This window comes from Ips typographus, linkage group LG2, assembly GCF_016097725.1.
Source record: "Ips typographus isolate SLU linkage group LG2, UJ_Ityp_2.0, whole genome shotgun sequence".
NCBI classification, from domain to species: domain Eukaryota; kingdom Metazoa; phylum Arthropoda; class Insecta; order Coleoptera; family Curculionidae; genus Ips; species Ips typographus.
The window spans coordinates 22117419-22130133 of record NC_138423.1 but is presented as its reverse complement, the minus strand read 5'-3'; the positions used below and the strand labels follow the sequence as shown (position 1 = coordinate 22130133).

General features: G+C 34.2%; 2 protein-coding genes across 2 annotated transcripts; both read left to right on the top strand.

Annotated features, from left to right (window-relative positions):
* Positions 1–173: 173 nt before the first annotated feature.
* On the top strand, positions 174–1000 carry ND-B22 (NADH dehydrogenase (ubiquinone) B22 subunit). The gene is made up of 3 exons (XM_081972116.1): positions 174–366; positions 566–708; positions 762–1000. Exons 1-3 carry the CDS (start codon positions 266–268, stop codon positions 947–949), a joined length of 432 nt encoding a protein of 143 aa, XP_081828242.1. The 5' UTR covers positions 174–265; the 3' UTR covers positions 950–1000.
* A 3895-nt stretch (positions 1001–4895) lies between these two features.
* On the top strand, positions 4896–10237 carry Achl (La ribonucleoprotein translational regulator Achilles). Its single transcript, XM_081972478.1, has 2 exons — positions 4896–6150; positions 8528–10237. Exons 1-2 carry the CDS (start codon positions 5127–5129, stop codon positions 8908–8910), a joined length of 1407 nt encoding a protein of 468 aa, XP_081828604.1. The 5' UTR covers positions 4896–5126; the 3' UTR covers positions 8911–10237.
* The last annotated feature ends 2478 nt before the right edge of the window (positions 10238–12715 follow it).

Here is a 12715-nt window from a genome sequence, read left to right as displayed (position 1 = left end):
TCTATTTTGAATTCATTCAATTTCTAGTTCTGGTTTTACTACTCTGCGCATGGAATTATCAGATTTATCTAATTATCCTAAATTCCGAAAAGTTTGTTATCAAAAATTGACTAGACAACACTGTAAGAAGTCATTAAAAGATGGAAGTGACAGTGACAGCTGGTTTGAAAACGACAGTTTCCGGCCTGATTTTGACAGGTCTGCCTGCACCAAATGTAAAAATTTAATTTTCAAAAACAATTAACATAAAAGGTAAATTAACACCATGGCGGCTAACCTGCCTTCAGGGATAGTAACACACACACGAAAGGTCCAAAGCCTGTACAAAAGGGCCGTCAGAAACTTAGAGGCATGGTATTTCAAAAGGTAACTGAGTATTTTCACTTTCCATTACATAACAAAAAAACTATATTGAATTGTTTTAATACAACTATGTTTATTTTAAATCAGTTTAACATTTGGTAAACACTCCCTAAAACTGATAAATGCAGTTTCTTTTCTGTACCCAAATGTTTGGTAGCTCCTGAACAAACTTAATATGTTATTTATTTTTATCTGCCTCTAGAGATGTATTCAGATATCAGGCAGTCTTAATGAGGGATCGGTTCGACCAAAACAAAGACATTAAAGACCTGGTGCTGGCTAAAAGCTTGCTTGAACAAGGAGAACAAGAACTATTCAAAAACCTACACTGGCACCCTAAGAAATGTAAGTGTTACACACCACAACTAGTCTCAACACTAGTGATATTTGCATTGCAGTTCCCCATTCACCTGGTGGTGTGGCTTACAAAAGGGAAGTTATACCCCCTGACTGGGTGGTGGACTATTGGCATCCTTTGGAAAAAGCCCAGTATCCAGAGTATTTTGCTCGCAGGGAACAGCGCAAAAAGGAGTTTGCTAAATTGTGGGAGCAGCAGTACGGTAAATCTACAGCTGGTCACCATTAGATGTGCTCAGTTGAATAATTAGTTAATAAAATGTGTATTTGTTAATAGGAAGGATGAGTTATGGTTGTATTCTTTCAATTCCCAAATCCACTAAAACCAATCATTTTTATTTCAATACAAGGTAAACAAGCTAGTTTTACAAAAACATACTTGTGACAGTCTGTAGTCTGACAATGAGGGCTTCTGTAGTCTGAAAGTTAGTTATTTTAATAATACCTAGCTACACCGCTAGATGGCGCAGCATGTAGCAATTTATGTTATTCACAGTTATTTGTGGCACCCTGTAAGATTTGTGACACTTTGAACCCAGTTTTCTATGATGACTTTGTTCTTTTTCTGGTGATGATGTTTGTCTTCTGCATCAGCAGAATGATCATTCTGATCATTACAGAGTGTCTCAAATTTTACCGGGTTTGGAGGACCCATATTTGTTTATTACAAACACTTCAACTTATTAAGTAATTCAAAGTACCAAAAGATAATTATTACTTTATAAGACGCAAAATACCGAGTGGCTACTTTTTGTTAAGTGTACCAAACTTGAGAAGGTCAGACAAGTCGAGTTGGCACTTATGAATCTAGAAACCATAAACACATTTTAGGTTTTTTGATGTAATTTGATTGATTGTTTAAAACCTTTTACAAGTGCTGGGTAATGCCGTCGACAGTTTCTATTATTGGACGTGTTTATTAACACTTTCATTATCAGTTTTAATGCAGGTTTGATATACTCACCTGGTGTTTTGAACTTTACTCATATGTTGGCTAATAGCCTTTGGTCTGGTACTTATAATGTCATAACAGTGGGAATTTAACATGAATATCATTATATCAATCAGGAGATCGATATAAATATTAATTGAGTTATTACACGAATATCATTCGTCACAAAGAAACAAGTTTTCTGAGCATCTCCTTCCACTTTCGTACAGTGTTGTGTTTCTTCAAAGATCGATGGAAAACTTCTTATTTGCTTAATTTTGTTGAATCTTTCAAAACATAATACTTTGACAATGAAAGTATCTACGGAAATTTTTAATTGCTCGGAAAGCTTATTGACTTAAACACAAAAGTTTCAATTAGGATTAATTTCGTTATTTACCCAAATTTATCGTGCAAAATACACTGAAAATTTAAAGTTGTGCAAACAAACATGTTTTCTTGGGGTTTTTGATGCGATAAAGCGCTTTCAATTGATCCAGATATTGATGATTACCTAGAATATATTAATCGCACCACATAACACCTAATTCATGATTCATCTAGATTACAATGTCTACCTAAAATACGAATTCTTAGGTAATGATCAATTAAAGGGAAATAATGTAATAAAGATAAATGTTTATTAGGTGGAATTTATTGTTGAGTGACGCAAAAAATAACAAGTATAACTTCATATAAGTTGAATCACATGCAATTGTTTTGAAATTAACGTCAGAATTTTCAAAAATAAACCTCATATACATAGAGGCGAAGGCATATAATTGTTACTTTGAGATTTTGTCGCCCTTGTCTAAGGTCAAACAATGATGCAATAGTTTGTCAATGTTTCATTTTTTTTCGGTGTTATTGTTTTATTCAACCTGATTCATTTAGTTGTTATAACCGGTTTTATTATCACAACTTATAATTATTATATAATTATAAGTTGTGCTAAAATTATGTATGATTCTTTTTGATCAAAAATCTGTTGCATTGTTGCCAAAATATGATCTCTGCTTATTTTTTTATTCTCAGAATGTGTCAATACAAATTATTGCTACATCAAGCTAATTCATTATATCGTTGTCATTTCTGGTCATTATCGGTTACACAAAGCTGCGTTTGAACTGTACCTTTGCGGGATCTAATTTAATTAGATGACATTGGTAAAACCGCAATAAATTTATAACTGGTCGTATACTTTGTACAATTTATTTAATGGCAACTTCTGCTGTAGAGTATCATCACTAACGGACCACATCATAATGGTCTTTTAATTGGTTTGAAGGTTTTTGAGTCGGAAAGTTTATTCCCGTTATTTTTTAACTATATTATAGAAATTACACTGATTTTTAAAGTTTTGTGGTTTTACGGTCACGAATAAGTCTTTTTGATATCAATTCAGATATTTTTAAGAAATGTACTTAAAACCAACAATATAACATGTTTGGCTAGATCTCTCTGGAAATTTGGTATTTTTGAGTAAATGTATTATTTGCATATTATTGAGGCAAGTACAATAATAACTAATAAGACTATAAATTGTTTATACAAATTTATTTTTTGCTATCCCACCAGTAAAAAAATCAAAGTTTTCATCATTTGGAATAAAAAGTACGAGTGCAAAAAAATGATATTTTTCAAATTTCAATCATAAACCAACATTTTTCGAAACTTTGCGTTTCTTGATTAGATTTACCCCCGATTACACCGTAACGTAATCACTAAATCTTCATTAAATTTCCTATCTAATAACCTGAAAACTAAAACCCTACAAAATTTGGTACAAGAGCGGGGTCAAAGTTTGAACTGCCAGAAACAGAGTTTGAAAGGACAGTCAGGGACAAAATCACCTGGAAACCTACTTGGAGTGAGAAAATGGCTGTTTTAAGCAGATTTTTGGAATCCTCATTAAATTGCCTATCCAATAATCTGAAAAATATTACAACATTTGGTACAGTCAGGGAGAAAAGCGGTGTCAAAATTTTAACTGCCAGAAGCACAGTATTTGTAATTTTGGTAAGAAATTTACCCATCACTGTAGTATTTAATAATCTCTTTTATTTTGACTTTTGCTTACGACGTTGATGTTTTAATTTCGGTTATGTTGACTTTCTTTTAGCGTTCATTGGTCAATAACTTTTTTGAACAGTCCAGTTTTTTAATACTATTTTTTCTAAATAAGAAAATATATAGCAGACTTCTATTTCACAGCTCTAGTTAACAATTTTCGTGATTTTCTTCACATTTTGGTTCATTTTCAAGTACAAATATTATAATTAATTTGACGACAAATATTTGGAAATATCATCACATTGGTATATCAAAAATCATCGACATTTTTTTAGACATGTTTTGTAAAATACTAATAATTTGATTGTCTCTTTTTCATGTTTGACTAACCATTTTAGGACCAAATTGGATAGATATTAAAGTGACCAGGGGTAAGAAGCCTAAAAGATTTGTGCACACAAATGGCTCTGTAAAGTTTGTTTACTTCTAGGTTTTTAGGGCGGAAACATTTACTTAACAGGCGGTAAAGTTACAAAAAAGCCCGGTCGAGGTTGACAACGTGCGGTAAACTGAAATGGATCGTACTTGGTAATAAAGTCACTCACATTTTGGCCGCGTGCGTAATTTTCTTCTTTCAACCTTTGATACGTAAATAACTACTAAAAATAGGCACTTTCGGTAATACTTATTAACTTATTTTATGGAACTATACAGGATGTGTGAAATAGAATAATATTGCTATCTATAATAAAGAGTGTTTTGCATTGAGATGTCAATATTTCAGTGATTACTAAAAGTAACCGGTGTTGTATGATTCACGTTAAATATCAAATTTTAAACATAATGATGTGTTTTTGGTACATACATACTTTCCGCAGGAGTTGTTATGGATATTTGGCGTATACAATTTTTTGTATACAAATTTTTGTTCTAATTTAATCGGTATAATGGACTTGCGGCGGGAATATCAAGTCCGGAAACAAAACCATTGATAAGAAAAAAAAAACTAAACGTTCTAGTAACGATCAAAGACAAATCCCCCGATTAAAATTCCTGCCGGCCGGTCTCGCCTGTCCTACGACAACATCCTGAAACCCTGACCCAAAAACCGGCATCGCCGCTTTAGCCAAGTTCGCACCGACTCCATTTTCCGCAAAATTTTCACCTGGAGGACGCGGGCTGCGCTACGAAACCGCTCCGTATCGACGTGGTGTGGGCAACGACCTGGTGCATCTATAAAAACGGTCTCGACGACGAGCCGCTCAGTACGCTTTAGCTAGGTCTAACAACGACGCGTTGTGGCAGTAGCAAAACTCGATCACCACGTGCACCACGAGATCGCGTTTTTGTCGTTAATCAGTGCCTTACTAGAAGACTGACTCAAAAAAAAATCAAGCAAGCCCCTTTCAAGGACGTGATAGTTTTTGTGATACTAATTTTTAAATAATCATTTATTGTAAGAATGCCGGCCCCAATTCAAGAAGTAACCCTTCAGGAACAAGGGGAGTTGGAGCAGGACAGTTTGGGGGATCTAATTCTTCCAGCCAAGGTTTTGGATCCTAGAGACTCCATTTCCTCTATAGACAGTGACGTGAGTTTGTCTTATGACAGAAAAAATAGTCTGGTGGAGACTCAAGTTCCTGAGAATGAAGATGAGGGGGCTCATATGGCTGACTTGTCTGACAGTGCCTCAGATACCGGATCTGCTGGTGGAGGCAAAGATTCTGGATGCGAAGTTACTCCTGAAGTCACCGAACCTCCATTTACTATTCCTAATGACGAGATGGCTGATAAGATATGCCAACAGGTGGAGTTTTACTTCTCTGATGCTAACATCACCAAGGATGCTTTCCTCCTCAAACACGTGAAACGAAACAAGGAGGGCTATGTATCGTTGAAACTGATCTCCAGTTTCAAAAGAGTGAAACACTTAACAAAAGATTGGAGAGTGGTTGCCTATGCTTTAAAACGTTCCAACAAATTGGAGATCAACGAAGCTGGAACCAAACTGAGAAGGTTAGAACCTTTGCCTAAGTATGATGAAACCACCCCTTCGAGAACTGTGGTAGCTGTTCACATGCCCATAGATAAACCCACAATAGAGAATGTTGCTGAACTCTTCAAGAATTGTGGTGAAATTGCCTTGATTCGAATCCTGAGACCAGGAAACCCAATCCCTGCTGACGTTAGGCAATTTATCAACAAGAATCCTTCACTAGCTGGTGTGGTTTGCGCCCTGGTAGAGTTTGTAGCCTCAGAATCTGCTAGAAACGCTATCCAGATGCAACACGACCTGGGGGAACCTATGAAGGTGTACGAGCTTAACAACGTACCACATCCGGAGAGGAAGAAGAAGACCAACAATAACAAGAAAAACGTTGCCAATACTCAGAATAATAAAGGATTCGTTTCTGAGTCAGACTATATTAGCTCCTCATGTCAGAGTGGGTCTGAGGCTGAAGATATCAGAAAATTTGATCCCAGAGGTATGTATCATCTTGACTGATTCATCAGTTTTATCTAGATTATGTTTGTGGTGTCATTTATGGGTCAAAGTCTCAGTTTAGTAATTTACTTTACTGGATTAGTTTAGTAACTATATTTTGAGTTTTTGCATGTTCGTGGAGGAAACGTATATAGTAAGGAAATATTTTACAAAAATTTATAATCAACCAAGACTATTATGACGCTTCTCAGAGAAGTAGCAGGCAGAGTTTAGAAAACTTGACAAAACAAGTATTGATTATTGATCACTTTGCTGCACTAGATCAGGAAAGTAATCTTGAGTGAGTAAAACAAGGACTTTCTAAACTAAATTGTCATAACCTTTCTGTTACCAAAGGGTGACAAATTCTTCAATAGCTGTACTCTGAACAGGTGGTTGGCAATTACAACTCAACCTGGTTAACAGCGTGATATAATTCAATCATACTTTTTCACGTTGTCTCACTTTTACAGATACGTGCATGTAAACTTAATAGGGAACGTTCACCTTTGTCGCTGAAGTGGAACGAAGAAAACAATTACTTGCGTGGTCGTTTCTAGACATTTCTCCACTTGCGTTTGAACTTCTCCTCACCAATTTTAGCGAGTAACGTCTAATCTCTATCATGTTCCATGACCTTAGGTCGGGCACAATTTAGATTTCAGTCCGAATGTGCACGATTTTGAAAAAACCATTAACCTACTTGTTTTTGCACAAAGTCATTTTATAATAATTATCGTGTTTTTTTGACACTTTAAATAAGTACCACATTTTTGTTATCAGTCATTTATGACATAATAGCTGTTTGTGGTGACCTTATGCGTTTACCAGTTACGTACGATCTTATCAATATCTAATTTAGATCTATAAAACCATACGGTACTGGTACAAAAGAAATTAATTTATTACCTAACTATTTATAAATTATGAAGTCTGACTGAATGTTTGTAGTTTTTACCTACTATAAATAGTTCTTGATAACTTATACACAACATCTTCATGGTTAGGCAAACAAAATGTTGTAAATTTTGAAAACAAATAGACTGACTTTATCATGTTTGCTACTAATTTGGTAGATATTCGTTTCGCAGAATCATTTTTGACGTCAGTAACTCTTAACGAGACACTCATTAATTGCTTTTTGCTAATCTGTCTCTTGGAGTGTGTGTTATCTGCAAAAATAAGTGTTTGGAACAACACACTCGGTTCATTTCAATGACACAAAACCAACAATGTCGACAAGGACGTAACAGCGATCAGGACGTTTCATAATTCCATGTGACAATAGTCAACTTCTTTAATACTTCCATCACGTGATATTAAGCTCCAAAACCAGATCGAGATATGTTTTTGATTATTTCTTAAAATCATTTAAACATAATGGATATATTGGAAAATATCAACCCTGTATATGTCATATGGGGGACTGCAATCCCTTTGATGAAGATCAATTTTGGTCCAAATACTAAGGTGAACCAACATTTTTGTGTCTACTTTAGAGATACTGTGACAGGCGTTATAAAGAAAGTCAAAAGCGTCATTTTTCGGAAATAGAACAAGAAAATGAAAAACAACCAGGACCGTAACAGGTTTGCTTGATAAATCTGACAGTGTACACATACGTAAAACCCTAGAAAAATATCAAATTGTTTCGAAAAAAATATGAAATTCCACGTTAAGCGCCAATATTTATTTACTTATGTATGTTGTAATGTCCCCTTAAAAAAACAAAAAATAATCCTTGGCTAATGTTTAAAGAGATATTAAGTTTCTATTGTTTCTTGTATGCGATTAATTTCAGAATAAGTTTATAAGCCAAATTAACCAATTTTACAAGAATCCTGAAGCAGAAATTATCATAAACATTACGCTTAAAATCCTAGTTAATTAAATTAAGTTGTCAACTTTTGGTTATACATTTTTTGGATGAACGTTAGGTCGTTTGAGTGGTTTGATGTATTTTTTCACCATTTTTACATCAAAAATTATGTCTTTAATACGTTTTGTTATCAACAAACAACTAATAGAACCTGACAAAACAGTTTTGTAAAATTTATCTAATTGGGAACTAAAACGAGTTGGAATTAACATAATATTTGAAATTGGTACCAAATCTTGATTATCTTGAAGTTGGATGGTTATTGGAGAACTGGATTTTAAAAATATTTGCTGTTGTTTATGATGGTTTCGAGTGATTCTGTCCGCAGATATCTTGAAATTAGGACTTTTCCAAATAATTTTAATGTATGGATAAGTTATACGCAATCAGATCTACACTGTAACTCAAGTAATACAAGACTTTGACCCAGTTTATAACAAAAAAACAATTATTAACACACATTTTCACATTTGTTATAACAATAACTTTTCTTTTTCAGGTAAAATACGTCGTGGTTCCTCAGCCCATTTCCCATCGCGTTACATGGAACCTGCAGCATGGCTACAACGCCGCCTCTCCGCCTCCTCAACCGAAGCCAACTTCCTTTACATGCCTAGACGTCTCTCGTACAGTTCCCGAGATTCTAGCGACTCCAGCTTGTTCCTGCCTAGAAGAATGAGCGCTTGTAGCATTGGCAGCGACAGTTTCTACAGCAGAAGAATGTCGGCAGCCAGCCAATCGTCGGACAGTTCGACCAATCGATCCAGAAGCAACAGTTCCGCTTTCCAGAATGGCGAGAATGTGGTTAGGATGCCCAAAGGGCCGGATGGAAGTCGTGGATTTTGCAGGCAGAGGCCTAGTTTGCCCACTGTGGTGCAGTAAGCGTTGTGATTTGTTGATTTTTTAGGCTCAAGTGTGGTAATGGGTGGCGCAAGACTAAGAAGGTTACCATTGTGCCGCCCAGATTGGCTTCGAATGTTTTTGTAAGCACGTGTGTAGGTTGTAGGAGTTTGTAGGTTTAATTTTATGATAAGTAGGACTTAAATTGTGATTCTAGTGAAGACATTGTAGCGCATACAACCTTCTCTCTTAGTTGCAGGTCATCTTACGCATAATTGCACTTAACTTGACATTTTCTTTTTACGACTACCATAAATTCATAGGCCAACGGGTAATACAAGACGTAATGTCGACCTTACGCAGTTTCATGTTCCGTTTTTAATTCAAGGTGAGAGTCATAGCATCGATTAAGAGGTTGCTCGGAAAATTAGCACCATCCACAAGGTTATATCATTTTCTTTTTTTTTTGTATGTACAAAACCAAGTGGGTGGGTGTGTCAATCAACTTTTAATTAATGCTGATGTGATTCATTTCTCGCCGGTACCAGACCTTGAGAAGCGGTTCAATGAATTTATCAGATCGAAAGAGGTGACCCATAAACCGGCTACCGTCATGATCGAAAAATTACAGTTTTGTTGGGTGCTTTTAAACCGTTCTTTTTACCATCTTCTCGGTTTTGCCAAGTTTTGCGCCTACTGGTTTTAATTAATTAATAAAGGTGCTATTTTTTACTTGTTGGAGAAAGTGACCACCGTTTACCATTCGACTCTTCAAGCGCATTGTTGTCGGTTCTATCAGCTTTCACCACTAGCGTTATTAATTAGGCGAACGTTAGTCAATTAAGTTGGTCATTGTACTCGTATACTTATTCTTCATACAGTTAGTTAGACACGGTTTTGTGAGTTTTTGAACGGGATTTTGCAGGTTTGCCAAATCTCCCCTAAAAATCAGTCATTCAAGCAAGAACAGAGAATGTAATACTATGTAGCTGCACTACATTCTATTATATTGTGCGACCGAATAACGCCGGTATACTTTCTATACCAGCTGGGGAAAGCTTTCCAAGACGTATTAAATTAGGCATAAAGTATTCCACGCTTGTAGTGTACTATCGCCTTTCTTTTTTTGTGCATTCATCTGTATTTTCACTAGAATCGTACTGTTTTGTTGTAAAAACAGGCTCAATATGTTTCTTCGAGTATTAAGTTTTTTTTCTGTTACTAATTCAGCGTGATTGTTTTTTTCTTATGTTGTAAGTTTGTTTTTCTGTTAGTTTTTTAAGGTGCTCCACTTTGTACATAAAGTTCGTATTTATTATTACCTTCTATTTATTTTTATTTTAATGTCAATTACATATAATTTCGTGAAGTTGATGGTTTTGATTTATTTCCTTCCTGCTTAGAATTTAAGAGATTCCACTGAAAACTAGTGTGGCAACAATGATTTTGTCCAACGTTCTGAAAGAAGATTGTGCTTGAACTTGAACTTGTTGAATTCGAAAATATTGAGAAATATGTTCAAATTCAACAAGTTAACCGGTAACGAATTATTTTAGGCTTAATCCACTTCCTCATATAGAAATTTCAATCATCAGTTTTCTCGGACATGACCATAAGGTAAATTTTTTAAGCCACTGTGTTTCTGACTGTTCAAGGTTTGACACCGTTTTTCTTCTTGACTGTGCCAAATTTTGTAGTTTTTTTAGGTTATTGGAAAGGAAATTTAATAAGGGTTCCAAATGTTTAGAAGGGTGCTTAAAACTGTCATTTTTGTTACATCAAATGGGTTTGACAATTATTTTATTACTGATAAACTGATGATCTCTAAAACAATAAATAACAAATGAAATCAGCCTATTATTCATCAGTTTTTATTTTTTAGGATTTTATTTTAACAAAATTTGCCAATGCACAGCCATATACCCAAGGCCCTTTATTACTTTACCTTTATTGCAGGCACTTTAAAATTTTTAATTTTTCAAAAAAACTTGTAAAAATGGGGGTTATCAGGGTTTTTTTACTATTTTTTAAAAACAGTATCTCGGTAACATGAAGTGCTAGAAAGGCGAGTTTTGGTTAATTTTGTAGTATTTTTTATCCTTTTTCTAATGGCGATTTAGCAAAATTGATTGGAGTTCAAATAAAAAAGGTGGAACCTTTCAAAAATTAAAAAAATTAAATTTTTGGTCAAAAGTGCAAATTTGGCACAAAAAAAATTTTCAAAAAAATTTAAAGAATTGGGGGGTATTAGGGGTCTCTTTCTCAGATACAGTATCTCGGTAACATAAAGAGCTAGAGAGGGAAGTTTTGGTTAATTTTGTAGTATTTTCTATCCTTTTTCTAATGGCGATTTAGCAAAATTGATTGGAGTTCAAATAAAAAAGGTGGAACCTTTCAAAAATTAAAAAAATTAAATTTTTGGTCAAAAGTGCAAATTTGGCAAGTTTTTATTTTGCTTTATGAGGGTTCCAATACACAGCAATAGGCATATTTATACCAAAGAACCTTAAATTACATGAAATAAGTACAAAAAAAAACACTTTAAAATTTTTTATTTTTCAAAAAAATTTAAAGAATTGGGGGGTATTAGGGGTCTCTTTCTCAGATACAGTATCTCGGTAACATAAAGAGCTAGAGAGGGAAGTTTTGGTTAATTTTGTAGTATTTTTTATCCTTTTTCTAATGGCGATTTAGCAGAATTGATTGGAGTTCAACTAAAAAAGTTAGAACCATTCAAAAATTTAAAAAAAGACATTTTTGGTCAAAAGTGCAATTTTGGAAATATTTTATTTTGCTTTATGAGGGTTTCAATGACAAGAAAAGGGCACATTTACACCTAAAAACCTTAAATTAGGTGAAATAAGAGCAAAAAAAGCACTTTAAAAGTTTTCGATACGATAGATTGAACCTTAGAGCACAAAAAGAATGTCATAATAATAGTTAAAAATCCAGTGATGTGATACTTACAATTCATAATGACGCCTTATATTACAGAGTGAATCAGCTTGGTAAATAGTTTGAAAATATTTATACAGGGTGTCCCATAAGTAATGGTAATTAATTTAATGACGTATTTATAGGGTCAAAATAAATCGATTTAGCACAACTTATCTCAGACAAAAAGTCAACATAAACAGAAATACAAAGGGTCAAAGTTATTATTTTAAAATGCATTTTTTCACTTAACACGCGCTTTCCTGGGAGTTTCTTGCTAAAATTAGGTATTCGAGGGTTTCCGAGGGAGCCAAATTTGATTATCTGGCAATTTATTAATTTCAACTTAAAATGCTGTTGAGACATTTTGGAACAATAATGGAAAGTTATTTCAACCAATTTAAAAAAAAAATTTATGAATGCATTGAGGTCAATATTTTAATTGCAAAAAACTCGAAAACCGTTTGTTTTTGGAATACTTACTAGGTATATCTTTTTTGGTAAAAAGATATTGGAAAACAGATATTCGGGTTACAGCTGTCACTTGGCTATACCAGAAAAAAGTTATGTCGATTTCAAAGCGAATTAAAAAGCGAAATTTGCTATCTTCAAAAACCCCCGAATATCTAATTTTACCAAGAAATTCCAAGTTATTCATGAATAATTAAAAAAAGACCATTTTAAAAAAATAACTTTGACGTCGTCTGAGGTAAGTTGTGCTAAATCGAATTATTTTGGTCCCTTAAATCCGCTATTAAATTATTTACTATTACTTATGGGACACCCTGTATAAAGTCAAGCTCACAATTAAATTGTTGCTACTTTGGTTGTTAACTTATTTCTTTATCTCCACACAAAAATCAAAGAGGGTGAACGTTTGATAAAATACAGTGTGTTCAAGATATGCTAACTC

Excerpts from the sequence above, each read along its gene's own strand:
- ND-B22 (XM_081972116.1), top strand. The coding sequence starts at position 266 with ATGGCGGCTAACCTGCCTTCAGGGATAGTAACACACACACGAAAGGTC. Across the intron at positions 367-565 it reads GAGGCATGGTATTTCAAAAG|AGATGTATTCAGATATCAGG; the intron begins GTAACTGAGTAT and ends ATCTGCCTCTAG. Across the intron at positions 709-761 it reads ACACTGGCACCCTAAGAAAT|TTCCCCATTCACCTGGTGGT; the intron begins GTAAGTGTTACA and ends TTTGCATTGCAG.
- Achl (XM_081972478.1), top strand. The coding sequence starts at position 5,127 with ATGCCGGCCCCAATTCAAGAAGTAACCCTTCAGGAACAAGGGGAGTTG. Across the intron at positions 6,151-8,527 it reads CAGAAAATTTGATCCCAGAG|GTAAAATACGTCGTGGTTCC; the intron begins GTATGTATCATC and ends TTTCTTTTTCAG.